Source organism: Cyanistes caeruleus, chromosome 5, assembly GCF_971803275.1.
Source record: "Cyanistes caeruleus chromosome 5, bCyaCae1.hap1.1, whole genome shotgun sequence".
Classification (NCBI taxonomy): domain Eukaryota; kingdom Metazoa; phylum Chordata; class Aves; order Passeriformes; family Paridae; genus Cyanistes; species Cyanistes caeruleus.
The window spans coordinates 81,705,956-81,731,167 of record NC_141705.1 but is presented as its reverse complement, the minus strand read 5'-3'; the positions used below and the strand labels follow the sequence as shown (position 1 = coordinate 81,731,167).

The following is a 25,212-nucleotide window of genomic DNA, read 5'->3' as shown; positions in this document are numbered from 1 at the left end:
AATCAGGCAACAGCAGGCTTGGGGTATAAATACTCGCACCAAGAGTTAAGCTAGTTTTTTGGGGGTAGTAAATATGGTGACTTTTGGTGTGTTTGTTTAAGGGAAACTGTTGGTTTGCTTTTGGGTGTTTTTAGGATGTTACTTGAAAATTTAGTTATGAAAACTAACTTCATGATTTCATTTACGATAGAAGTTATATGTCAATTTGCTTAGGCTTCTAACTTTTGTGGCTTCTCAAGTAAAGAACTTTGTTGAAAGGCCTGTCAAATTTGCTTTTCTTCATTAAAGGCACTATAGTGAATATTCTCTTATGTGCTAATTATTTGATAGTGCATTTGTTAACATTTGATGAGCAGAAATCATTTAGAAATGTGAGTTTTATTTGTGCTCTATTTGTATATAATGAAACTGAGTTGGTTTGTTTGTCAAATTTTGTTAATAACCTTTGTAGAAATCGAAGTAATAGCCTTGCTCCTGCGGAGGTAATAAATATGTAGTGTTTTACTCTGGAGTGTGGGTAAGGCTGTTTTGCTCCATGCCTTTCTCAAGCAGTGTGCCTGCTCCTCTTTATAAGCGCAAATATTATGTTTTAGTCAGCCAGTGACCTAACTGTGTTGGAGTAATTTAATGTGAACCTGAGCTTTGTTTTTTTTCTTTATAGGTTGAGTTAAGCCTGCGTTGTTGTGTTTTTGTTTTGCAGAACAATAAGTTGTGTGTGCTGAGATAGGGTTTGACCATGGAGTGTACAGGATCACGCAGGTTCTTTGGCTGGGTTATTTAAGGGCTGTGCTGGAGTGTTCAATAAAGTAAAGCTGACTGGAAGTAGAGGCTAAGCAGGTCCAGATGTTAATGAATCAAACTAATAGCTGGCAAGGTAAATGTATTAAATGTTCATTTAACTGTTTTAGTGATGGTGTGCTTGCTGTGGTTCTATGCATTTGGTAACAAGTTTTTTTCTTACCTTTGCAGTCATTTTGTTCTCCAAGTGATGTTAAAGACTTTTTCTTTTAGTGAGCTGTGTAGGTATGTAGAAGGAGATGTGCTTGTCTTGCTTTAATAGGTATAGGAAAGCCCAATTCACCTGAGCTGGTATGTTCAGGTTGTCACTGGTAACCCACCAGCACATAGGGTGGTTGTAGCTGCCTCTGAGACTTTTAACAACAGAGTAAAAAGCATTTCACTGGGAAAAGTGCTGGTGACTTACATGAGAAATTCTATTAATGGTTTTGGACTGTACCATGATTAGGCCTTGATGCCATTATGATAGGTGTGGTGGGGCTGAACATAAGAGCATTTAATGGACAGCATTTAATGCTTGCTAAGTGCACTGAATCAAGGAATGATCATTTTTCTACAGTGTCAATAAGCAGCTGCCTGAATGCTGTGAAAATCAAGAGGTCAGTTTTCTGTTCTCTTGATCAAAAACTATACTTGAAAAAAACTAGAATATAATTAACCCTTTTTCCTCACTGAAATTCCCTTGTAATGCTGATCACTTCTCCAGTGACCATTTGAGATGTGTTTAGAAGCACACATTAGTGATAGAGCGAGTGTGGTAGGCCCCAAGTGCTGTGGTAACTTCTGAGGGCGGCTCTGGGTTTGGGCCCGCGAGGCTGCCCCGGTCTCTGTCCCGAGGGTAACCGGGGCTGTGAGGAGCCGCTTGTCCCGGTCTCTGTCCCGAGGGTAACCGGGCCTGTGAGGAGCCGCTTGTCCCGGGTGCCAGCTCCCGCCGCCAGGGGGCGCGGTGCCGGAGCGCGCCTCCCGCACAGGTTTGTCCCTCGGCGGCGGCCGTCGGAGGTGGGCCAAGATGGCGGCGGCCAGCTGAGCGTTCACGTGGTGCGCTCCCGGTGCCGGTGCCCGCAGCCATGTCGGGCCGCCAGGGCAACAAACTGCCCAGCAACTTGCCCCAGCTGCAGAACCTCATCAAGCGCGACCCCACTTCCTACACCGAGGAGGTGCGGACCCGGGGGAGTGGTTGGGACGGGTTCGGGGGTGCGGGCGGGTGGGTGTTGCTCAGCTGTCGCTGTTCCCTGTGTGTGCGCAGTTCCTGCAGCAGTACCACCACTACCAGTCCCATGTGGAGATCTTCACCTTCCAGCCGGACAAGCCCAGTAAGGAGCTGGCCGAACTGCTCATGTTCTTGGCGCAGGTGAGCCCGCGGGCCCAGCCCTGCGGCTGCGGCAGCCCGAGTGACCATTACTGATTTATAAACAATTAATCTTGCTCGCCAAAGCTCTGAGGTAAGCCCGGGTGTGCTCTGGAGCGTTCGCTTGCCCCGTCCCTTGCAGGTCGCCCACTGCTACCCCGAGCACATGGCCAGCTTCCCGCAGCAGTTGAAGGAGCTGCTCTCCTACCACCACACGGTCCTGGACCCCGAGCTGCGCATGGTGAGACCCCGCCTTGGGCTCACCCCGCCCTTGGTGCGAGCTGAGAGTTTGCGCTTTGCTTGTCAACGAAGAGAAGCTGGAGAGGAAGGTGAAATTCGGGTTCTCTTGCAGACCTTCTGTAAGGCTCTGATCTTGCTGAGAAACAAGAATCTAATACATCCCACGAGTTTGTTGGAGCTCTTCTTTCAACTGCTGCGGTGTCACGATAAGCTGCTCCGAAAGGTAATGACAGAAATCTGCATCTCCAGTGGCTTTTGATCAACTCTCCAGAAGTAATGCCAGAACAGGCATTCTCTGCTTGGTTGGGAAAACAGAGTTTAAAATGGCTCAGCTGTTTCAGCAGGCAGGGCTCCAGCTCTGTGTTGGCCTGGTAAGTGAGTTCTGCTTGTTGTTGCAGGTTGTAGGCTTGTCCTGTTTGGCGTTGAGCAGTTTGGTTGTGTGTGCAGGTGAAAAGCCTGGCTGTCAGAACAGGCCTGAATGAAGCAGGGGCAGGACTTGAAGCAATATTTGATGCTGTTCATTGTCCTGCCTTGCTGTGCTGTAAATTCAGCATGGTTTACAAATGTGTGAGTCTTCACAGGATGTTTTCCTGTTGTTTTTCCTGCTGGAGCTCAGTGATGCTCTCAGAGGTGATCAGCTGGGTCCCACATCAGTGCTTGGGCAGGAGGTTTCCTCTGTGTGCGTTGCTCCCTGTCGTGTTTCTGTTTGCAGACCCTGTACACTCACATTGTGACAGACATCAAGAATGTCAATGCTAAACACAAGAACAATAAAGTGAACACGGTAGGTTCTTTGGTTTTTGTGTGTATCTTGAATTGACCTCTTGCTGCGGTGGAAGACCTCTAGAAATGTGTTTTTGACTTTTTAGGCGCTGCAGAACTTCATGTACACCATGCTGAGAGACAGCAATCCCACTGCTGCCAAGATATCTCTGGATGTGATGATAGAGCTTTACAGAAGGAATATTTGGTGGGTCTGGCAAGCTTGTGTCTATTTGCCATTTTTTGTGGGGCACACGGGCATCATTTCTAGCACAAAATGTAAGGCAGGGAATAGTGGCTGAAACAGATTTCCTAATTGTAGCCCAGTAATTGTAGCTGGAACTTGTGCCAAGGAATTTAGCTGAGAGGAAATAATGTGTGAAATGAGTTACTTAAATATTTGCTGAGAATTAATTTTCAGAGAATAATGTGAAATTGTCTGAGTTGAAATAAATGGTGTGGTTTGTTTTTTTCCAGGAATGATGCCAAAACAGTCAATGTCATCACAACTGCCTGCTTTTCCAAAGTGACCAAGGTGAGAAGAGAAATCACTGATGGACTGGATGTTACCTGGGCTACCTTTTTCACGTGGATGGAACTTAATATGTTGTTACAGCAAACAAACGACACTGAGGGGTCGGAAAGTTGCTTGTTTAGTTCTCAGAATAACACCCGTGGGAGGAGGGGGAGTTTGGCATCTTGTAACAAGTGTGGATGTTCTTTTCACTGCTCTTCAGAATAGATTGTCAGGAGATCTTCTCCTTAATACCAGCACTTTGACTAACTGAGCTGAGCAGCTGTCCTGCTTGGAGCCTGACTGAATACTGGGCCTTCTGCATTGGCTCTGGAGCCTTTAAAGCTTGTGCTATGGCTTGGGACAAGTTTTTGTCCTGTGAAGGTCCAAAGATTGTTCTATTCAATAAAAGCCAGGCAAGCAAAACTAAAAACCTGATCAGCAAAATGATCTGAATTCATGTGAGTTGAGAATTGCTGTAAATTCTGTCAGCTTGTCCCACATGAACTCACTTTACTTTTCAGGTGTTAGTTGCTGGTTTGAAGTTCTTCCTTGGGAAAGATGAGGATGAGAAACAGGACAGCGAGTCAGAGTCTGAGGTGGGTGTTGTGACCACATATTCCCTTCTCTGTTCTTCAGACTTGTTATTGGTTCTGTCATCTTGGTGACTCTTGGCTCTGCCGGTCTGTCTGTCTCAGTGCTAGTCACTGGCCTTTCTAGCTGTTTCCAGATGTTCCTGTGGTTCACAAACAACTTCAGTGTCCTACAGCTGGCCCCAAGTGATGGCAGGATGTCTTTGCTGTTTATTAAAAGAGAAATGCTAAGAGCTCTTTTGTTTATAGATGCTGGTACCTGTGTGTTCTGACGCTTAGGAAGGGGGATAGTTTTCGGAGTATGTGGTATTGAAAAATGTTGGTAGCTTGTTTCTTTGGTTGCCATTTGAAGCCTGGGTTACTTGTGTTTTCTTTCCCCAAGGATGATGGCCCCACGGCCAGAGATCTGATGATGCGCTATGCGACCAACAAGAAAACCACCAAGCGCAAGAAGAAACTGGAGAAAGCCATGAAGGTCCTCAAGGTGAGGAGAATGCTGTCTGATGTTGCATCATCTTTGCTTAATTCTCCTAGTACAGAAGTCTAGAAGACTTCTTCTAGAAAAAGAAGCTTCTTCCTTGTTAGAACGAGGCCTGTTTTTGCCCTGCTAGTTTTGCTGCAGATGGCAGATGATGCTGTGTGGTTGAGAACGGGGGTAGTTTTTAAAACCCAGGGATAGTTTTTCAAGTCTTCTTGAAGAGGCAGAGATCTTTTGAGAGCAGCCTTGAAACTGCAGCCCTTCACTCATAGCAAGAGAGCAATGTGTTTTGCTCTTGTTTCCATGCAGAAACAGAAAAAGAAGAGCAAGCCAGAGGTGTTCAACTTCTCTGCCATTCACTTGATTCATGATCCCCAAGGTGAGTGTGCAGGGAGTTCTCTTAGTGCAGTTTGTGTTAATCTAACAGCACTTGATTTGGTCTTGATCTGTTCCTCTGAACCTCTGGGGATGTCATTTTCTCTGATTGACCCAAAATGTATCTAAACATTTAGCTTCCAGTGCTTACCCAGCGCTTATGGTGTTGGGGAACACGTGTCAGCTCCCAGTGCTGAACCTGTGCACAATCAGGCCTTTTAGGCATACGGGAAGTACAAAAACCTATTGGATAAGTGCTTTGGTCATCTTGAATTTCTTCTGTGAAAGGGCACTGGGGCTTCGGAGTAAGAACAAATCAAACTGCCTCTTGTGAGCATAATCCCATTTGAGTTCTGTGTTGTGCTCTTAAGGGCTACTGCAAATCCATTTTTGCTTTTTCCAGACTTTGCTGAGAAACTGCTGAAGCAGCTGGAGAACTGCAAGGAGCGATTTGAAGTGAAAATGATGCTCATGGACCTAATATCCAGGCTTGTTGGAATACATGAGGTTTGAACTTGGATAATTTTATGGTGGTCTGTGGAAACAAGCCTGGTTTGGATATGGTAGTGTTCTGGCCTTGTGCCTCTGGAAAATAAGGTGTGATTTTTCTCTATGTCCAGAAGGGACAGTCAGGGAGTTGCCAGGAGGCCTCATGGAGTGGCACAGTGGTACACCCTTTGTGGTACTCTCCTAGAGCAAGGTATTGGTCTGGAATAGCTGAGCTGAATCTAAAGAATAGAGAAATTGGTGCTTCCAAGACTTCTGTGAAGCTGCTCATGCTGACCACAGAGTTGTCAGTCAGGTGGTGCTGAACAAGAGAGAAACTGGCAGCTCCTGCACTCATAGGGTTTTGTGCAGACTACCCAGTAATAAAATATTTGCACTGGATTAAGTAAAGAGTAATCCAGTCCAAGTCGGGCAGTTTCAGAGCATATAAGGATTTCAGTAGGAAGGACTAAGTGCAGAGAGACTGCAGCTGAATTTGTCTTGGTACAGTGCATTTCCTTGTCCCACAAATACCAAACTCAATTTAGGAGACAAGATTTTGCTGGAAATCTGAGGCATTTGGTGAGCACACTAGAATGAGATGGATTTACCATGTATCAGCTTATGAAGGTGATCTCAAGTTCAAAGACAAGAAAATCATGTTACAATTTGCCTTGCAGCTTTTCCTGTTTAATTTCTACCCCTTTGTTCAGAGGTTCCTCCAGCCCCATCAGAGGGGTAAGTAGCTACTTGAGGCTGCTGATCCCTCATGGCTCATGTATAGATGTTTGATGGAAGGGGGAATAGTCCAGTGTGGACAAAGGGGTAACCTGAGGATTTGAGAAGCTCCAGCACAGGAATAAAAGGAAGCTGAGTCCCTAATGCTGACTAGCTAAGCTAAGTGTGATTGCCTTAATGCTGCTTCCTTTTACGGGTGTTTGACTCTAGGTCTGGAGCATTTGCTATTGTGGCCAGAGGAGTTCCTAATGTTTGGTGGGAGAGGTGAAGCAGTTGTCCAAAGGAGTTCAGGCTGAATGGTTTTGGGACTGACTGAGCAGCCTGTGGAGTTTTAAGGGATGTGTTTATTGGCTGCAACAATAAAAACAAAAAACAAGCTGCAGCAATATGTTTTGGCATCTTCTTCCTGCTTTTTTTTCCAGAAGTGACAAAGATTCTTCTGTTTGCTGCACAGGCTTCACATCAGCTGGTACCACCTGAGGTCAGTGTTCCACCTGTGCTGGATGTTAAATGGGCAGCAGGCCAGCGTGGAAATGCAACTGAGTGTGTGTGGGGAGCAGGGAGGGGAACTGGTGAGATTGTTTGGAAAAGCTTAGGGCAATTGCAACGATTTTTGCAAGTTCTGAGGCATATTTTCATAAAGGGAGGGAGTGGGAGAAGATGTTAGCTTTATTTTCTGCAAGAAAATTAGTGTTAGAAAATATTTGTGGGATGTACTGACCTGTTCTGATGTGTCTTTCTATGAAAAGCCATCTGTCTGTAAGTAACAGCTAAGTGTGTTAAGTTTCTATTAAATGTGCATTTTTTTTTTTAATTTCAGATTATCCAGTCAGTGTTGATGACCATTGCCAATAACTTTGTCACAGACAAGAATTCTGGGGAGGTCATGACTGTAGGGTGGGTACACATAGAATTGTGTGACTCATGTTCAACTCCAAATGGGGTAAAATATGTCTTTTTTTTTAAAGACAACTTGCAACTTATTCCTTTTACTTGTGCTATGCTTTCAAGAAGGTGCTTGAGTTAAAAGTAGGTTAGCTCCACCTTTCTGTGTTTTTGTTGGGAGTATTTTATGATGGTTTTCTCTTCTTACACTGAATGTTGTATAAATGCTGTGTAAGATTGTTCAAGTTTCAGGTAATTCAGTCTGTAAATGGCACTTTCTCCTAGCTGGTGTTGAGAAAATAACTAATTTTGCTTTTTCTTAGAATCAACGCAATAAAAGAAATCACTGCGAGGTGTCCCTTAGCCATGACTGAAGATCTGCTCCAAGACCTTGTTCAGTACAAGACACATAAAAATAAAAGTAAGGATTACATGGATATGACTTTAAACTGCTTTTTTTCCTGTACTGTGTGGTCTTCAGTTCCAGCCTTCATGGCAGTGCTGTCCTAATTGGTTTTTAAGGGCTTGAGGCCGTTTTCAGTGTTTGGGTTACATCTCTCTTTATGGAGTGTGTAGCCATGGGAGACAGTCAAGGGTAGTTATGGCAGGGGAAGTAATTGACTAAAATAAAGCAAGGAAAAGGGATTGTTAAGAAGAGTTAGCCCTGAGGAAAAGCTGTTTTCTGTACCAGAGAAATCAGAGGGAGCCTTAGCCTCAGAGAATATGTGAGTCAGCTGTAAATGCTGGTGATCTTTGTGGGCTTTTGGTTTGCTCAGAGTTCTGTTTTTTCCTGACTCTCTCATTGTCTGGGCAGATGTGATGATGTCTGCAAGAACTCTGATACATCTGTTCCGCTCTCTGAATCCAGAGATGCTGCAGAAGAAGTTCAGGGTAAGTGTCCCGTGTTTTGTGCTCACTGAAAACTGATGTGCTCAAAGATGATGAGAGTTGGTTTCAGTATCCTCTTGAGAAGGTGGAATAAAGTCTGTGTTCCTCCTCTGCCTGCTGCCTTTGGACATGGTGTGCTCTCCACATTTTGTTAGTTCAGATTGATCTAACTCACCGTTAGCTCATGCTTCTGAAATTCAACTGTTTTCTGAGACGCATTCAACCTGAGTAATTGAATTCTGCCACATGAAATAAGGAAGGAAAGGGCTTTGGAACCACACTCTGCAGTTCCTCCAGGTACTTCTGTGGATTGGTGGATATTACAATAGTAACCTGATTAATGTGTGTTTTGTTAATGTACAGGGTAAGCCTACTGAGGCCTCTGTGGAAGCCAGGATTCATGAATATGGAGAACTGGATGCCAAAGATTACATTCCAGGAGCAGAAGTACTGGAGGTTGAGGATCAAAAGGAAAAGGGAGGAACTCAAGAGGAAGGTTGGTTTTTTTTTTTCTTTAAAAATTCTGGTTTGGGCATCACTGTCACTAAGATTGAATGTGGATGTGGAACCTGGTGTTTCTGCATTTCATTTCCTGCTTTTCCTTGGCTTGCACATGAGTGTCCTTGAGTAAGTGCAGTGTGTCAGTGGGTTTGGTCCTGTTGCTTTTTATGATACACACTGAGATGGGGAAGCAGAGGAACAGACCGTACTGCTGTGAACTTTGTGTTTAGCTTCTCCTAAATAAAACCTTTTGAGCATTATAGATCACCAAAACAGTAGTTTGATAGAATATTTGGCTTCTGCAATTCTTGTGTAAATGCTTTACAAACCCTGGAACCCCTGCCTGAGTTGGGGAAAAGAGATGGAAGAGGCAGTAAAAGCAAGGCAGAGTTTGGCAAATGAAGTCTGAGTGCCTCGAAGATGCTGCAGGAGCTGTGCTGGAGTAATGCAGGCCCTGGTGGGACAGGAGTGATCACTGTAGAGCTGGGCTTGGTTTTTGAAGCTGCTAACTTCAGACATCAGCCAGCTTAGACATGGCATGCTTAGACTGTCTTACCTAACCCAGCTATAAATCTCAGTACTTCTCCTGTGGGTTTTGGTGCCTGGGAGTGGGGAGCACTCTTACTGAGGAGCATAATCGATGTCTGTTTACTCCTATGGTGCTTCAGGCTATCCCAAATGCACCTGGTTTTCAGGATCTTGCCCTGGAGATGAGAATTGAGCTTTGCATAGCGTGGATTCTGCCCCTGGGCAAAATGCCATTAGGAGATGAGTGAAATAAAGGAAAGATGGCCAGGGCAGGGGATCCAAGCATCAATTGTTGCTGCTCTGGGTAGTGAAGATGAATTTGTGTTAACAGCTCTGTCCTTGTTCCATGAGCAGATGGCTGGGAAAGTGCTAGTCTGAGTGAGGAGGACAACGATGATGGAGAATGGATTGATGTGCATCACTCCTCAGATGAGGAGCAGCAACAAGTAGTGAGTTCCAAGTCTCTTCTGTGCCAAATACAAATAGGTCTCATTAATCACACACCAGATCCTCTTGCTCTTCACCTTCATGTAGCTGCTCTTAAATCCCTCCCCCGGCCTTCAGAGCGAGCTGTCCTGCAGCAGTGAGGCTGAAGTGCTGTTCAGCAGTGCTGCTGAGGTACACATGTTGTTAGGGTGGGAGGGGGGAAAAGGGAGGAGCTGGCTACCTCTCAGGACTCAATGCTTTCAGAGCTGTGATAGTCAGGTGAGAGCTTGCACTCCCAAAATCTGCTGTGCATGTACCCAGTTCAGACACTAGATGTTGGGTATGAGACAAGGAACAATCCTGATGTCTAGTTGTAGTATTTCCCGACAATACTTGGGAAACTTATTCCATGATGTATATTTGGGAGGCAGGGATCGTGGTTTGTGGCACCAGAGTGACTTTTTTTGTACCTTTTACTTTTCCAAAGGCAGAAAAAGTAAAAAGCATGCCCATAGAGGAACGAAAAGCCAAAGCTGCAGCCATCAGTACGAGCAGGCTGCTGACTCAGGAAGACTTCAAGAAAATACGTCTTGCCCAGCTTTCCAGAGAACTTAATTCAGCACCTGGCAAAGCTGCGAAGCGGAAATATATTGAAATTGATGATGAAGAGGAGGAGGAGGGCAGGTAGGATATGGGCTGCTGAGTGCTTTTTCTTGCCTATCCCCTACTGATGCAACTCTGCATTGCAGCAGGTTACTGAGCTCTGCTGTTGGTCAGTGTTCACTGGTGACAGCCAGAGCCTGGAATGGATCCTGGGCTGGGGGTTTGCTTATACCTGGGGAAAAAAGACATGAGTAGCTTGTGAGAGGTCTGAGACTACTTGCTTGACTTGTTGAGGCCAAGAGGCAGGAGAGGGGGACCTTTGTAGCAGTAGCTGCCTGGTTATAGCTCCAGTGTTTTTTAACTTGGTGATAAACTAGGACTTGAAAAATAAGAGGGTGACTTCTATAATGGATATCCCACACATGAGGAACAGCCTGGAGGGAACAAGAAGTGTTTGTGTCTAAATTGGCCGTGAGGCAGTGGCCTAGGATGGGTGAGAGACAAAGGATGAAGAGGGTGTCTTGTTTTCCTTGGCAAATGAAGTTTTGTGTGGTGACATTTATTGGATTTGTGTGTAGGGGGGAGTTGCTCTCACTCAGAGATATTGAACATCTGCATAAGAAGCCTAAGTCAGACAAGGAGACCAGACTGGCAACTGCAAAGGTGAGGAAGTGGCATGTCCTGTATCCCTGTCCTTCTGGCTTGGGGTTTCTCTTGTGTGGAGGAAATGCTGAGACTGCCTATCTGAGATAGGTGCCCAGCTGCCATGTGGCTTTTGAGAGGTGGTTTGTTTGGTTCTTTGCTGTTGCATCTTGGCTGTAACAAATAAACATGTGACTGAAAATGTAAACAGACCCAGTTTTCACTGTGACATATTAAATAACAGCCAGTGTGGGAGAAGGCATGTATGAGCAGAGTCATCCTGAACGCAGGTTTGTTGTGACAGCTGCAGAACCTGTTACCATCAGGCAGGTGATGTTGATGGTAGGTGAGGGAAAATGACCCTCTGATGCTATATTGCACTGTCTGTTCCAGGCTGGAAAAACAGACAGGAAGGAGTTTGTGAGAAAAAAGACCAGAATTAACCCATTTGCCAGCTCTTCCAACAAAGAAAAGCAAAAGAACAAGAACTTCATGATGATGAGATACAGCCATAGCGTCCGGACCAAGAACAAGCGTTCCTTTAGGGAGAAACAGGTAATGTTTCTTGTTGGAGATGGATGGGGCAGTGTGAGCAGTGATTTGTGATACAGGTGTGGTGCTGCCTGTCCCCTGGCCTGAGGTGTTGCTGCTGGAACTCAGAGAAAGCCTGTGGCTTGGCCTCTTCCCCAGAGGGAAGAGCTACTTTGCAGATGATGGTTCACTCTCTGTAGCCTCTGACCTTTCTCTTGTTGCTTTTCTATCAGAAACTCATCTGTCTCAGCCTAGAGGTCATCTAATAGCTTGTCAAAAATGTCCCTGGGGAAGATATACAAATGCTCTTTATTAACTGCTTGTAGCTGCTTTTAGAAAAAAATCAGTTAAACAGTGGTTTCACTCTAGTGCTGCTCTCAATGGTGAAGCCCCTGCCAGTCTGGGGTTTTACAAGGTGTTATTAACTCATCCAAATGTGTTAAAGAAACTGTTAGAATAATCCAGTGGTCCAGTTGTTTACATGCTTCTTGAACTCTGAGTTGTTTCCAGGATCATACATGCTACCCAAATGATATTTGTCTGCAATTTCTTACCTTAGGGAAGGGCAAGACAGGAACTATTATTAGCCTCGGTAGAGAATGTCTGAAGTTTTTTTGTTGAGCAGGATGTGGGCTAGTATCCTCTGTACATGTTTATTTGGCATCATTCTGCCTCACCTCAAGTAAGGCCGACAAGATGGAAAACAGCTCTCAGAACACACAAAATAGGCTGCAAATGAACACTCAAGGCACTTTAAGGAAGCTGCTGTTTACAGTTACACTTGGCTCCATTGTTCTAAAAAAAGTCTTGAAGGATTTTGCCCTTACTAATGTTTTAAATTCAAATGTAATGGCTAAATGGTATTTATTCATACTTTTTTGCCATGAAAGTTAGGCTTCAGCACCAGTCCATTACTCCTAAGTGTTTTGGGATGGTTGCAGGATCGTAGTTGTATGGTGCTGCATTCTGCTGCACTTTTTAGTGGTAAGTTCAAATAGCCTGCTTGCTGTAGTCCAAAGCTCCTTTACTAGCTTAAAACATGCTTCAAGCACAATAATATTTTAGGGTGATAGTGGCACTCAAAAAAATTCTTCCTTCCCCCTTGAAAAGTAGTTTTGTAATACTCCTTTACAAAACACCAATTTTACTTACCTCTCAGCTGGACTGTAACTTTTTTGATCTCCTGTGTTTGAAGTGAGTCAATAAAATGGTTAGTTCTAATCTTTATTGTATAGTATTTGGTAATGCTCAGCTCTTTAATTGTACTGTGGAGTTTAGGAAAATAACCCCAGTGTTTCTGCCACTGTATTTGTTAGCATTTGCATTGCTGCTCCCAGATTGAGCTGATGAGTTTTTAGTGTTTGTATCAGAGGTTAAAGAATAGAAAAGAGTTGTGATGTGGTTGTGGTGTTTTCTCAGTTATTATGCTCCTTACCTGAATCTTCCCCTCTTGTTTTGTGGTTAGCTGGCTCTTAGAGATGCACTTCTGAAAAAAAGAAAACAGCTGCTAAAATAAATGCTGGACAGAACTTCATCACCCTTGAAGAATTCACGCTGGAGATGCTTATTTCCACCCACCATTGCCCTGAGGGAAAGGAGGACAGTGGTGCCTTATGGATTTAGCTCTGATCTGTTCAGAAATGGAACTCTTGCAAGCTGGTGGATACTGCATCAATGGGACAGAAGCCTTAATCCTTGGAGAATTGGAATTTGTTTTTAAAGCATTTTAGGGAAGAAGACAATTATATTTTTATTTCATGTAATTTACTTACATTGGGTTTTGTATATGTAAGTATTAAAATGCACAACTGTATGGTTAAAATTCTACTTGAAGCAATTAATGACTAAACAACAGGAAGGAAAAAGAATCTTCTGGTCTGTCTATAATGTATGTGGATATGATGTCTGTGCCTATCTTAGGGGAGTGAGTGTACAGACAGAGTGAGCTGTTGTCTGAGCAGCTGGCTTTGACCCATTTAATTATACCAAATTCATCTGATGCGGGTAAAATTAATTTAAGAGTTGTATCAGGAGATAGGGGTTTTTGGTGCCATTTAAATACAAAAACAATATCACATGCCAGAGAAAAAAGGAATATTTTCCTGTAGTGGTGTGCCTTCTGGTGGGACTTGATAATGTCTCTTGGCAAGTACACAAAAGAATCATGTGGATGTCTGGATTCTTTGTCTAAGGTTGAACTTGTGCTTTAGCCTTGACCTCTGTTGGGACTGTTAATGGGTTCTTTGTACCCTGCCCAGCCACCTGTTTTAATGGAGTTGATAAAGTATTTATAACTTGAGGGAGTTATTTATACCTTGCTTTTTCAAAGCCTGCTAGAAATGCATTTCTTTGTGGTGCAGGAACAGGTGCCACATGCACAATGTAGTGGAAATGCATTTGGAGGAGTGCTTTTTTCATTTCTTTTTAGGAAGCCAAATTAATGTTGATATCTCATATGGGAATTCAATTGGTTTAGCTATTTGTTGAATATGTATTTGTAATAACTTTAATTCTCTTTTGTATGGACTTTTTTGTTGGTTTTGCTGTCACTCTGCTTCCTAGAGCAAAAAAACTTAGAGAAGCTTAAGGGAGAGAAGGACCAAGTAGGATTTATTTTTTACAGCTTTCAGTGTTTCATTCAAATTGTGTGTTCCTGCCGAGGGAAGGGCAGGGATTGGTGCTTGGCAAGGAGAGCAGTGAGCTCTCAGGTGGAGGTGCACGTGTAGCTGGGAGCTGGAGTGCTGTGGGGATGGAGTGTGGAGCAGGGGCTGGAGCAGAAAGGTAGGAGGAAAGAAGGAAAGTACAATCTGTAAACCACGCTTCTACTGGTGGTGGCGTTTTTTCTGCTGAACAGCTAAGCAGTTTCCCTTCTTGTACATGTGTCCAGAAACTAGTGACCTTTGGCACTGAGAGGGAGTGGTCATTTTTTGCCCCCACGATTGAGGACAAGCGTGTAGCTCGTCTCTCGTGTTTGGCTCCGGTTTACATCGGCGCTGTGTCAGCCGGCATGCTGGCAGCTCAGCCGAGCGTGGCTTTGTCCCCCTTGCTCGCTGTGGAAGCGGCGGTGTTGGAGCGCTTTCCACCAGCCCGGCCCAGCAGCAGCGGCGGCGGCGGGGCAGTGCCCGTGTTTGCCGGTACCGTTTCCCTGCCGCTCTGCCCGGTGTCTCCCGGGCCCCAGCGGCTTGCAGCGGGCTGCCGGTGACGCCTCGGGGCGGGCCGTGCCGGGTGGGCCGGCCCCGGGGCGCCGCCGCCGCTCCGTGCTGCGCCATGGGCTGGGGGCCGTGCGCGCTGCTGGCGCTGCTCTGCGGGGCGGCGGGAGCGGCGGCCCCGCTGCGCTGCAACGTGAGCCTGGACAGCCCGGCCGAGCTGCGCTGGCTGCCCGTGCTGCGGCACTTCCAGCCCGCCTTCCTGCGCTCCGCGGTGCGGCGGATCATCGAGTGCGTGCGGCCGGGAGCGGGGCCGGGAGCGGGGCCGGGAGCGGGGCCGGCCCCATGGAGCGGGGCAGGGCTGCGGGGGCTGAGCAGCCGGGCCGCTCTCGGCTGACCCCTCGGCTGTGTGTGTTGCAGCGAGAGCGTACCCAAATGGGTTCACCACATCATCCAGCCCATAGCGGCCGAACTGGAGCCTTTCATGCCGCAGCCCTTCGCGGGAGAGATTGCGGGGATGTGCAAAGCACTGGGGATAAGTCTCGGAGATGGAATCCTGCTGAACTTCGCCTACGAATCCACGGCGTAAGTGTCGGCTACTTACCGGGTCTCGTACAGGTGGGCACAGAGCTTCAGTTCGGAGTGGGAGAAGGCACGTGGTGGGTGATTTGCGCTGTTCCTTCTGAGACCTCTTCAGCCGGAAGGTTTCCTTCTCTTTTGGCGGATTGACTGCTGAAAAGAAGGAGAAACGGTGATGTTTTCTATTGGGAAGTATAAGTAATATCTATTTGTCATGGTTTTGTGTACATACATATAGATATAAATGTATTAAAATCCAAAAAACGTTTTTGCTGATAAGGTACATCCATCCAAAAGTCAAGATCATTTATGTTTGAAGGTGATGTAATGTTCTCTGTCACTTAAAAATTGCCAAAAAGGAGGCTGGAGTAATTAGTTGCTCTCTCATTTGTGTGAGACAAAGTTAATGCTAAACTACTTTCTGGATGAAGGTTCACAATGGCTGCATAATATCCCTTCCCGATTAGAAGAGTGGAAAATGCCTGTAGTTTATTTATGGCAATAAACAAAACCTCAGCGGGAAAGAATCAGTTTCATTGTCTCTTTTTGCCCTAGAAACATGGTGGAGAATAACCAACACTTGGTGTTGACTCTGTGGAGAGCCTGAAGTACTTCTCCATATGCATTTTAGCAAATATCAAGGCATGTGCCCCTTGTTTCCATCGGGAATGTTTTTTCCCTTAATGTGTAGTACTCATTTTATTATTGTTTTTTAGTAAGGACTAATACTGAACATGATACACTTAAATTATTATTATCTATTAGTGTGTTTCACAGAGAATACTTAGCATAATATTCACCCTGGTGAGGCCCCTGATACTCAGTTTTTCAGCTCAGATACTTGAAAACCCCCATCAGCTGGGAGTAGTTGATGGAATAAGATTACTTATGTGAAGAATTTTTTTATCTTTATGTTTTTGAGAGGCAGAGTTGCGTATCACTGACATGACCAACTCAGAGCTATGGAGAAAATAAGTTAATTCCCTGCTAATGCAATATACTCCATAAAAACAACCTGTTTTAATGAAACTGAACTTGTTACACAAGGAGTTTGAGCATTCTTCCTGTCCTAGAGAATAGTCTGTTACTTGAGCCAATACTTTTCAGTTTCATTAATGGGACTTAATTTGAATTTATCTACTTGTGGTTAAAGTTATGAAGAGTCCAAATGGAAATGAAATCATCGGAATTAAATGCAGAAAATGCGACAGTTTATGGATGCTTTCAGATGTCAGCTTTTCATTATGTCTTAGAAAAATGAAATGAAATAACTGTTTTTCCTGAGTGGAAGTGCTGCTTTCTGCTTGCCCTGTAATTTCTGACCTGCTGTGGACTGTGGTGTGGTACTCAAGTCCTGTTTGTGTTAATAAAGTAACATTAACGAAACACCTAGCAAGCATCAAGTCGATTAGTACTGAAAATTTGTGCTCCTGCAGCTAGAGTATTGCAAGCAGTGCCAGAGCTGTGCTTTCAGTCATTCTTGGCCTGTTCTGTTGGCAGGTTCTGTACCAGCATTGTTGCTCAGGATGACAGAGGGAACATTTACCACGGTCGGAACCTGGATTACGATTTTGTCGATATACTGAGCAAGATCACGCTGGATGTGCAGTTCATAAAGGGTGGGCAGGTACGGTCTGGGGTTGGTGTGGCTGGGTGGTGTTCTGGGAAAAATGGGACAGCCCTATAGCTGCTCACATGGGGGGTTTAATGTAGGAATGGGGTTCCCTTCCCAAATATACTGAGTTGTTAGAGCAGCACAGTTATGCCCCAGGAGTGTGGCATTTGCTGATTTTCTTTCCTTTCTGGACATCCAGTTTATGGTGATGGACTGGAAAAAGTACAACAAGTTAATCTAGTATTGATGATCTTATTTCTAAGAGATGCTGAAAGAAGGAATTGCCAAGATGCTGAAAAAGAAAAGAAATATTTGGGAACATTACGACGAGATCAGTTTTGGTAGGAACCAATTCTAAGGCTTTTTTTCCTTCTTTAGGTCTTGTGAAATTCTGTGACCAGTAAGTGTGTTTTTAGACAAAGATTTCTAAAAAACAATTAGTTGCTAGTGTAGTTTTGTGAGTCTGATTTTACTTTTTTTTTTAAGGTCATTAGTCCATTTTGTCAATGGAGAAGTTGCTGTTTGTTGCTTGGTGGTTTAACCTGAGCACAAGTCTTGTAGCTGTCAGTGACCACAAACAGTTGAAATGCTGCGAATTGGAGGCCTCAGAGTCCCTTTATGATTTACTTGGCATGTTTTCCTCTAACTGAAGGCATGGTGTGCTAGAGCAATGTAGACATGAAAGCCTTAGAAAGAAGTACAGGCTGCAGGTTCTGACTGTGTTCCATTCTGGAATGCTCAACTGCTCCCTTTCCTGGTTTCAGGTTGCGTACCAAGGCACCACGTTTCTTGGTTATGTAGGCTTATGGACTGGGCAAAGTCCACACAAGTTCACCATCTCTGGAGATGAACGAGGTAATGTCTTCCACAGGAGATGCTGTGTGTTATTTCTGCTGATGGTTGCCTGCCCTGGCCTTTTTCTCTCAGAGGGAATAATGAGGTTAAGGTTGTCAGAAGGATCTGAAGTGGAATGCCTTGCCTTGCCCTCAGGGAGTGAAAGCATACATGCCTGGTTTTGGCTGCTGTGTAGGAAAAGGTATTTGTCAGCGGTGTCACCTGAGCTCCAAGTGTCCAAGGATGAGGAAAACCTTGGGAATGCCGTAACAGATGTCGTCTGGCTGAGAGACACCATTGGAGGTGGCAGGGATTGGGCTGAGATAACAAGATGCAGTTAGGATAGCAAAGGCTCCTTTGCTGGTTCTGCTGTATTCTGTGCTTGTCTGTCCCCATAAGGCAGTTGGAAAGAGAGGAGGGGAAAAGATTTAGGGGAAAGGCAGCAAGGCTTGAGGGAATGCCTGGAGACACAGGAAAGACAGTTGAGCAAGAGTAGCAGAGTTGAGAGATAGCACGACTGGGAACTAAAACTTGTAGCAGTGGGGATGGCAGGGGAAGGTCACTGCCTGGTTTATCAGGGCTGCAGTTTCACAAGTAGTAACAGTTATGTCCAGCTCAAAGCTTGGGAAGATGTCTCTTGCATTTCTTTCCCCTTTATTCCTTTTAAGAAGCTGATACTGTGTTGTTCTTTATTAGGTGACTGTTAGAACTGGCAATAACATGTTCTCAGAACCAACATTTTAAATGTTTATTTTTCCCTTGGGATGGTGATAAGCATTTTTCTTTTTAATCTTGAACAATCTATTGTTTGACTCTTTAGCTGTGCAAACAATATTCACTTGTATGTGTTCTGTACACTATTTCTGAGTAGGCATTCTGCTATGGAGCACTTGCACCTCTTGTTTCCCGTTGACTTTATTAAGGTGGCCTTTTTGGATTCACTGAATTCTTTCCATAGTTTACACGCACACTGATTCTGATTCCAGAGTAGTCACTTAATCCTTTCCAAACTGGAGTGTCCTGGGCTGGTACTGGGTAAACTGCTTTTAGTTCAGCTTAAAGGCAAGTGTTAAGTGTTTACCAAAGTCCTGTGTCTCTCCGCATCCTGTGTTCACTCCACACAAGCTGCAGTCCTGTCCGTGGGCTGCTGCTGACTGCTTGCTGGTTTCTCTGAAGAAAAAGCTGTTTTCAGTTCATTCTAGCTGAGCTATGAATGAGCTTCGGTTCCCTCAAGCTGAGGGAAATGAGCATGGGAGCTATGGCTGGGAAGCAGGATGACTAAATCAGTGACAAGCACTGAAGCAGGATGACACTAGCAAGTGACAAGCAGACTGATTTTGTTTTCTTTGAAAAGTGTGAGTGTTTAAATAGTAACAAACTTGGCCCTGTGGTTTTTACACTTGGCTTAATTTTCTCAGTAACACAAATGATATCACTACCTCTTTTTTAGATGTTATATTATTATTGTGGAATTATTCCTGTTTTACTATTTCAGTAAAATGAGTAATGAGGTGATTATTATTATCACAGGTCTGAGATGCTTTCTGGAAAGCAGGGGTGTTAATCCAGCTGCTGTGGTTATCAGTGGGAATTATGTTGTCTATAGATATTTTGCCTGAGAGTTGCGCTCCTCGTTGGTGTTTCTCCCATGGAATGTTAATACTTTGTGCTGATGGGCACTTACCCTGTCTCACTGTATATAAATTACATGTGTAGTAATTTTTTTTTTCTCCCCAGATGGTGGTAGATGGTGGGAAAATGCTATAGCTGCTTTCCTCAATAAGAATTACCCTGTCAGCTGGCTTGTGCGACACGTAAGCGTGTATTGAGTTCTTACATTTCACTGTCATGCCGTGTTTGTCCTTAAACATCTAGAAAACCCCGCTCAGTGGCACACAAGACTTGGCAACTTGATAAGCAATTGGATTTCTCAGGAGAAACTAAGTGTGGATCCTGTATTCAGTAGTCCACAGTGCCAAAGGTCCTGGAGAAGCTGTGCCAGGACTTACTTCCTAGGAAGTGTTTCAGCTAGCTGTGACTCATGTTGTAATCATTTAGGACGGCTGTACTTGTGGATGGTGTACACCTGTGCCAGGGGTTATTTTCTACTATTTATGTTGCTATATTAATAATACTTTCAAGTAGCACTACAGATTCAATTAGCATTTTCAGAGAAGCTGGACCTTTGTTCTTTTGAAGCTGTGTCAGTGCCTGTTTTTGTGGTTAACCTCACTGGCATCTCCTTTTTGTGTTAGACCCTGAGTGAAGCAGAGGATTTCCAGTCTGCTGTTGCGAGGCTGGCTGGCATTCCCATCATTGCTGAAGTTTACTATATTGTGGGAGGCGTCTCACCCAAAGAAGGCATGGTCATAACAAGGAACAGAAGAGGGCCAGCAGATCTCTGGCCTCTCGATCCCTTAGGTGGAGCGTAAGTAGGAAAAAACCACTTAGTTTTTGCTTTTCAAATTCCCTTCTGAGCGACTGGCTTAGTGGCACAACTTCCTTAAGAGATCTGGGGCACCTCTTGGTCATGGTTATAGCAGGAGATCAGAGGTCACCCACCCTGTTCCTGTGTTCCATAGTTGATGGTAAAGGCTGTTACACCACCCAACATGGGGCCCTTGGACTCGTAGCAAGCGGAGGGAGTTTTTTTTCCTTCTGGCAATATATGGATAATGATTGTTGGACTTGATATATTACCTACTGATTCACCTTTTGTTTGCTTATATGCTTATTACAGGTGGTTTCGTGTGGAGACAAACTATGATCATTGGACTACTCCTCCTCCTTTTGATGATCGCAGGTAAATTGTTTGGAAGCTCTGCAGGGAGAGAACATGTATGTAACTTTTGAAAGTAATTAGAGGTATGGGCAGGTATTTTCTCCTTGAGCAGGCACCTTATTCAGTTCTTGTAATGCCACTCTGAAAGGAATACACACAGGGCAGAGCAATATTCACAGATGCCAGAGCAAAGGGTGTGAGAATGTGATAAGCGTAAATAATGAAAAATTGCAAAGGTAATGCATAGGCCGAAAACTTTCTCAGGAAGCAAAATATAGTAGAAGGGGAATGATTTAGATCGACAGTGCCCAAGTATTGGATGGCACTAGGATGGTGCTTCCATGGGATTTTTAGGCTGTGTAGTGTGCTGAAAGGGATTGGCAGGTTCCTTCTTGCTGTGTACTCAGTGGAGTAGTAACAGGAATTTCAGCACTGTGAGATGAGATCCAGTCACACAGCTTGGGGTTAGTTTGGACCAAAGCAGGCTTTTCAATGCCAAGGCCTTTAGGAAGAAGCTGTTTGTGCTTTGTAGCCCTTGGAACCAACAAGTGTGTTTAATTGCTAATGAGTTGCTTTCCCACAGAACTGCAGCCATCAAAGCTCTCAATGCTACTGGACAGCACAACATCAACTTGGATACACTCTTTAAGGTATTTCTCAAATTCTATGTTGTGGGCTGCTCTTCAAGTTCTTTGACAAAGCAGAAGTGTTCTTTCATCAGGGATGTAAAAGCTGTGCTTTACTGTGGGGAGCCAAGTTTACTGCACAGGTGTCTCTAGGGGTTTGAAGAATGAAAATTGTTCAAAATGCTTCTGGACTCCTATTTAGGCAATTTGCTGAGGTTTAGCAATTCAGGTGGAGAGTGCAGGGGGTGAATCCCATCATCTTTGTGCAGTTTCTTATTTCAAGCACAGGCACTTAGGGTTAAACATGGTGAGCTTTGGAAATTTGTATGTCTTTCAGAGGGCTTTTTTGAAACTACTTCTGTAAAATGGTCTGATGTTTAAAAAAGGCGAGAATGCCTTGATTCTATATTGCTTTTGTAACTTCATCTTACTGCTGTTTCTGAATAGCCATTTATTTCCCTCTTTATCTACCCAAATGACAACTCTTCAAACTTTCTGTACAGGTGTTGTCAGTGAAGCCAGTCTTAAACAAGTAAGTATTAGATGGAGAGATGTTTATCTGTGCCTCCTGCTGTGCTGTGCCAGTTGAAAGTACACCACAAACTTGGTTAGGATCTTCCTTATGTGTCTATTTCCACTTCTTGGGTCTACCACTTCAGTTAGGGAACTGCACTTGTTTGGGCTCAGTCTGGTAATGGGACATGGCTTTGGAGTAGTGAAACTACTTGTTTCACTTATTTCACTTCCTTCATTTAGTGAAACTACTAAATGACTCCTTTGGAGGAGCAGCTGGATGTCACATGGACTCCTTTGCCCACTTTTGGGTTGGTGTTAACACTGACAGTAGCTTTTTCTGCTGTGATTAACGTGTAATAAAGTAAGTGGGTAAAGGTTTTGGATACCCTTTACTGGGTTATGAGAGATGTATTTCAGTACACGGTTGTTCTGTGCTGTTCCAGAAGTTGTACTTCTGCAGGTTATCATGTTATGGTTTACTTTTACATGGAGCTCAGTCTATTCTCTGCATCAGTCATTGGAACTTGGCAATGGCTTCCTCTGCCTCTCCTTTGCCTTGTCATTTGAGGAAATGGGGAAAGGAAAAGGTTCATCTCAGCTGTGACATAGATCCAGTACTACTTATTTAATACAGGTCCTCTGTTGTGCAGCATGGGGAAAAGAACACTAAAAATTAGTGCCAACAGTCTTGAATTTGATCTTTTCCTAATCCTTCTGTACCTAATTAGAATATTTGTTTCCACCAAAATGTATCCTGCTGCTTTGCTAGCTAGATCAGTTCCCCTTCCTGCCTTTGGGCTGTCACTCACTCACTCTGTTGCTCTTTCCCTGCCAGTAACACGGTGTACACCACAGTCATGAGTGCCGCACTCCCGGATCGGTACCAGACCTGGATGAGAACTGAGGAGTAAAGAGGTGGAAGTGGCAGAGGTGTAAGTGGCATCTGTACTTTAAACAATCATTTTAGCTGCAGAGTCACTGAGGGAAAAAAGCATTGTAGTGGCATTCTGGTGACCCAGTCTGAATTCCTGATTCTGCTTGTTTGTTGTCCTTGGATCAATACCTTCCCTTGATAGGGAGTTAAATACTGACTCTCCTAATGAAACTCTTGGAGATGATCTTAAAGTTTTGATCAGAGAGGAAGGGATGGATGTCACAACCTAAAGGTAGAGGTTCCCTCTGGGAATGTTTTGGCTATTTTTACCACTCCCCACTATGGCACTTGCTTGTCTCCAGGTGGATGACAACAGAAAGCCCTGCCAGGCCAAATGGAATCCCATGAGGAGGGGATAGTGCATGTAGCACCAAGAAAGATCAAACTTGGCTGGTCAAGGCTGCTCACCAGTGACTGCATGTGTGAGCAGCTTCCTTTGGGGGCCTTGTCCTGTGAATGAGCAGAGTAAGTCCAAGTTCTTGAGCTCACAAGGTGCCTCATGGGATAGCTTCAAAGAGATGTTATGTGAATTTCTATGCTGAGAAACTGGTTGCATGGCCTTGGCAACAGCACAAGAATCTGTATTCCAGTTTAAGGAGTTTTTTAAAAAATGTTAGTGCTATTATATTTGTAGCAGTTTAGTCAGATTTGATTTTAGCAAGGTCAATTCTTTGTAGAGGTTGTGTAGAACTTGTTTTTCACTTAACTCTGGACAAACCTGTGTTCTCTTGCCTGTTTTTCTAGTTCAACACATGGAGTGAGAAGCTGAAGCTGTGTAAGACTAACATATGCTTTTAAAATCACTCCTGGGAGCAGGACAGTGGCTTTGGTTCGTGAATGATGTGAACCATTCAGGACAAAGTGATTTGTTAACTCTTGGCAGTGTTGCAGGTGATCCTGTTAATGACCTGTAATGGAAGTTTGAAATTTCTTGTAATTAAATTGATGCTCTAGTAGATGTTGATGGGTAAAAATGGCTTGTATTATTTTTGATAAGAGTTGTGCAACTGCAATGTACTTCTGTGCTGACTAATAGATGCATTTTGTAATTTATATAGCCTGTAGGTCTGAAATAATTAAATAAAAGTATTTTTTATGTATTGTTTTTGTATGAAAGCTTTTGGGGTTACTAGTATGTCATCATCCTTTTCCATCATCTATGAGGAGCTGTTGATCCTGGGCCTAGCAGGAGCAGATGCAGCAGTCAGCAGCATGCAGAGCTGTAGACTATAGGTATTGATCAGAAATCAGGAGCTGTTTCAGGAACTGTGGTTATGCACTTTTCTCCTTGGTAGATGAGAGGAGGTTGTGTTGGGTAGCAGTGAAGTTCAGAAACGGTTGTGCTGGTTTTTTTGTATTCAGATCAAGTTACCTGCAGTAAAAGCTAACATCTTGTTTTACAGTGTAGAGCAGTGGGGTTTTTGTCAGGTTGTGCTGTGACTGTATATTGAGTTTAGAGAGTTAGGTATACTTCTGAAATACTGTGGGATTTGAAGAGCCAATTGATGGAGACCTTCAAGGAAAGCTGTCAAGTGCCCTCCTTCACTGGATGGAATGTCCCCTGTGTGAAGGTGACAGAGCAGCTTGCAGATCTGTGCTGTGCTGACCGTGGTGAGTGTGCAATGGTTATGCAAACTGCTCTGAGAGCACCTTGGGGAGCTGCAGGCCTTTATCTCCTTGTGAGGAGTCTCATAACCTGCTTACCTGCATCCTCTCCTCCTGCCTAGATCCAAGTGCTGCGAGCTTTGCCTTGACCCAGTTTAGACAGCGATGTACAGCAGCCAGATGATAAATGTGAAGAGTTCTTGGACGAAGATTTTTAAATGCTCGCTACCTTGGAGATTGCAGAATGCCATTGTTTTTTTAAATTCACAGAGTAGGCACTGATTTGTGATCCCACTGGTTTTTCTTTAAATAACAGCCACCCACAGCAGCAGGATCCTTACAGGTGTGGCTTTGTGTGGTCATCCTGACCTCTGCAGCATTAGGCTGATGATTCTCTAGCAGGGGTGTGCCCAGATGCTCTGGTACATTAATTTGGCCAAATGTGTTTCTTTGATTTGCTTTCACTGTTGTTTTTGGCTTGGCAGCTGTTTGGGGTTATGAGGTTTGAACAAGTGCAGAATGCAGATTTTTTTATTTTTCTTTATAAACTACTTCCTTGAAAGCCTTGCAAGATGCTGACTGCCAACAAAATAAAGTCTTTCTGCCGCCTTGAATGCTTTTTTGCTAACCCAAGGGATACATAACTTCCTGGTCTTAGGATAATGACAAGCTAAAAATATAAATACTGATGAACTGGTTAGTGATAGATCTTACAACTTAGATAATTTAACCTGTTAGTAGCTAAGGTACTTGTGATAAGTACTGAAGTTTGTTAAAAATGCAGAGATGTGATTGTTAATACTGTCAATAAAACCATCTTAATGCTGGAAACATTAAAATGTAGCAATGATTGGTTTTTTTGGTAGGTTTGGATGGTTTATGGGAATTTTTGCCAAGAAAGACTGGACCAAAACTTCCTGTGGGTATTTCTCTAGCCTGGTATTCTATCACTTCATCATCATTGCTTTTTTTGGGAAGGGAGGATCATTTATAGTTATTTGAATAGCTTGCTGATCGTATTTCTTTTGAGATTTCATCTGCTTTGTGTGTACAGTTTTTAAAGTGTGAAAGAACCGTCATTTTCTTGCTTTCTCAAGCCCTGGAATTGTGAAATAATAAAACAAGTTAAATTATCCTTGCTTTTTTTCACATCCCTTCCTTTCTGCACTAGGGATTACGTAGCTACAAATCCCTAGATACTTTTTCAGCCCAACACAGATAAGGGGTGAAACCTTGCAT

The 25,212-nt window shown here is 44.0% G+C and overlaps 3 protein-coding genes across 9 annotated transcripts in view; 2 read left to right on the top strand and 1 right to left on the bottom strand.

Annotated features, from left to right (window-relative positions):
- Positions 1–25,212, bottom strand: part of NUP54 (nucleoporin 54) — a 66,700-nt gene that overhangs the window by 10,413 nt on the left and 31,075 nt on the right. The window contains exons 16-18 of one of the 3 annotated variants that reach the window (XM_086890783.1): positions 15,087–15,211; positions 9,733–12,822; positions 7,386–9,029 (exon numbers count right to left, since the gene is read on the bottom strand). The gene's annotated coding sequence lies outside the window, so the exon portion shown is untranslated. Of the gene's footprint in view, positions 1–7,385; positions 9,030–9,732; positions 12,823–15,086; positions 15,215–25,212 lie in introns of those variants that run through there. The other 2 variants (XM_086890782.1, XM_086890784.1) reach the window with 2 other exon arrangements.
- SDAD1 (SDA1 domain containing 1) lies at positions 36–13,201 on the top strand. Of its 4 annotated transcripts, none has more exons than XM_086890766.1 (25): positions 36–371; positions 701–874; positions 970–1,023; positions 1,358–1,397; positions 2,045–2,149; positions 2,289–2,387; positions 2,499–2,609; positions 3,099–3,170; positions 3,256–3,356; positions 3,626–3,683; positions 4,187–4,261; positions 4,638–4,739; positions 5,043–5,112; positions 5,512–5,615; positions 6,275–6,332; positions 6,755–6,813; positions 7,153–7,229; positions 7,541–7,638; positions 8,032–8,108; positions 8,469–8,601; positions 9,489–9,583; positions 10,048–10,244; positions 10,742–10,826; positions 11,199–11,360; positions 12,802–13,201. In XM_086890766.1, exons 3-25 carry the CDS (start codon positions 989–991, stop codon positions 12,850–12,852), a joined length of 2,064 nt encoding a protein of 687 aa, XP_086746892.1. In that variant the 5' UTR covers positions 36–371; positions 701–874; positions 970–988; the 3' UTR covers positions 12,853–13,201. The 4 variants fall into 4 exon arrangements, with proteins under 4 accessions (XP_086746892.1, XP_086746893.1, XP_086746894.1 ...); XM_086890767.1 differs by having other exon boundaries at positions 54–86; XM_086890768.1 differs by lacking the exons at positions 701–874; positions 970–1,023 and having other exon boundaries at positions 55–371.
- Positions 14,521–24,812, top strand: NAAA (N-acylethanolamine acid amidase). Of its 2 annotated transcripts, XM_086890793.1 has the most exons (11): positions 14,521–14,773; positions 14,903–15,067; positions 16,562–16,688; positions 17,441–17,531; positions 19,248–19,324; positions 19,766–19,938; positions 20,251–20,313; positions 20,876–20,942; positions 21,422–21,450; positions 22,270–22,366; positions 23,113–24,812. In XM_086890793.1, exons 1-10 carry the CDS (start codon positions 14,604–14,606, stop codon positions 22,343–22,345), a joined length of 1,038 nt encoding a protein of 345 aa, XP_086746919.1. In that variant the 5' UTR covers positions 14,521–14,603; the 3' UTR covers positions 22,346–22,366; positions 23,113–24,812. The 2 variants fall into 2 exon arrangements, 1 of the variants encoding a protein (XP_086746919.1); XR_015287341.1 differs by lacking the exon at positions 21,422–21,450.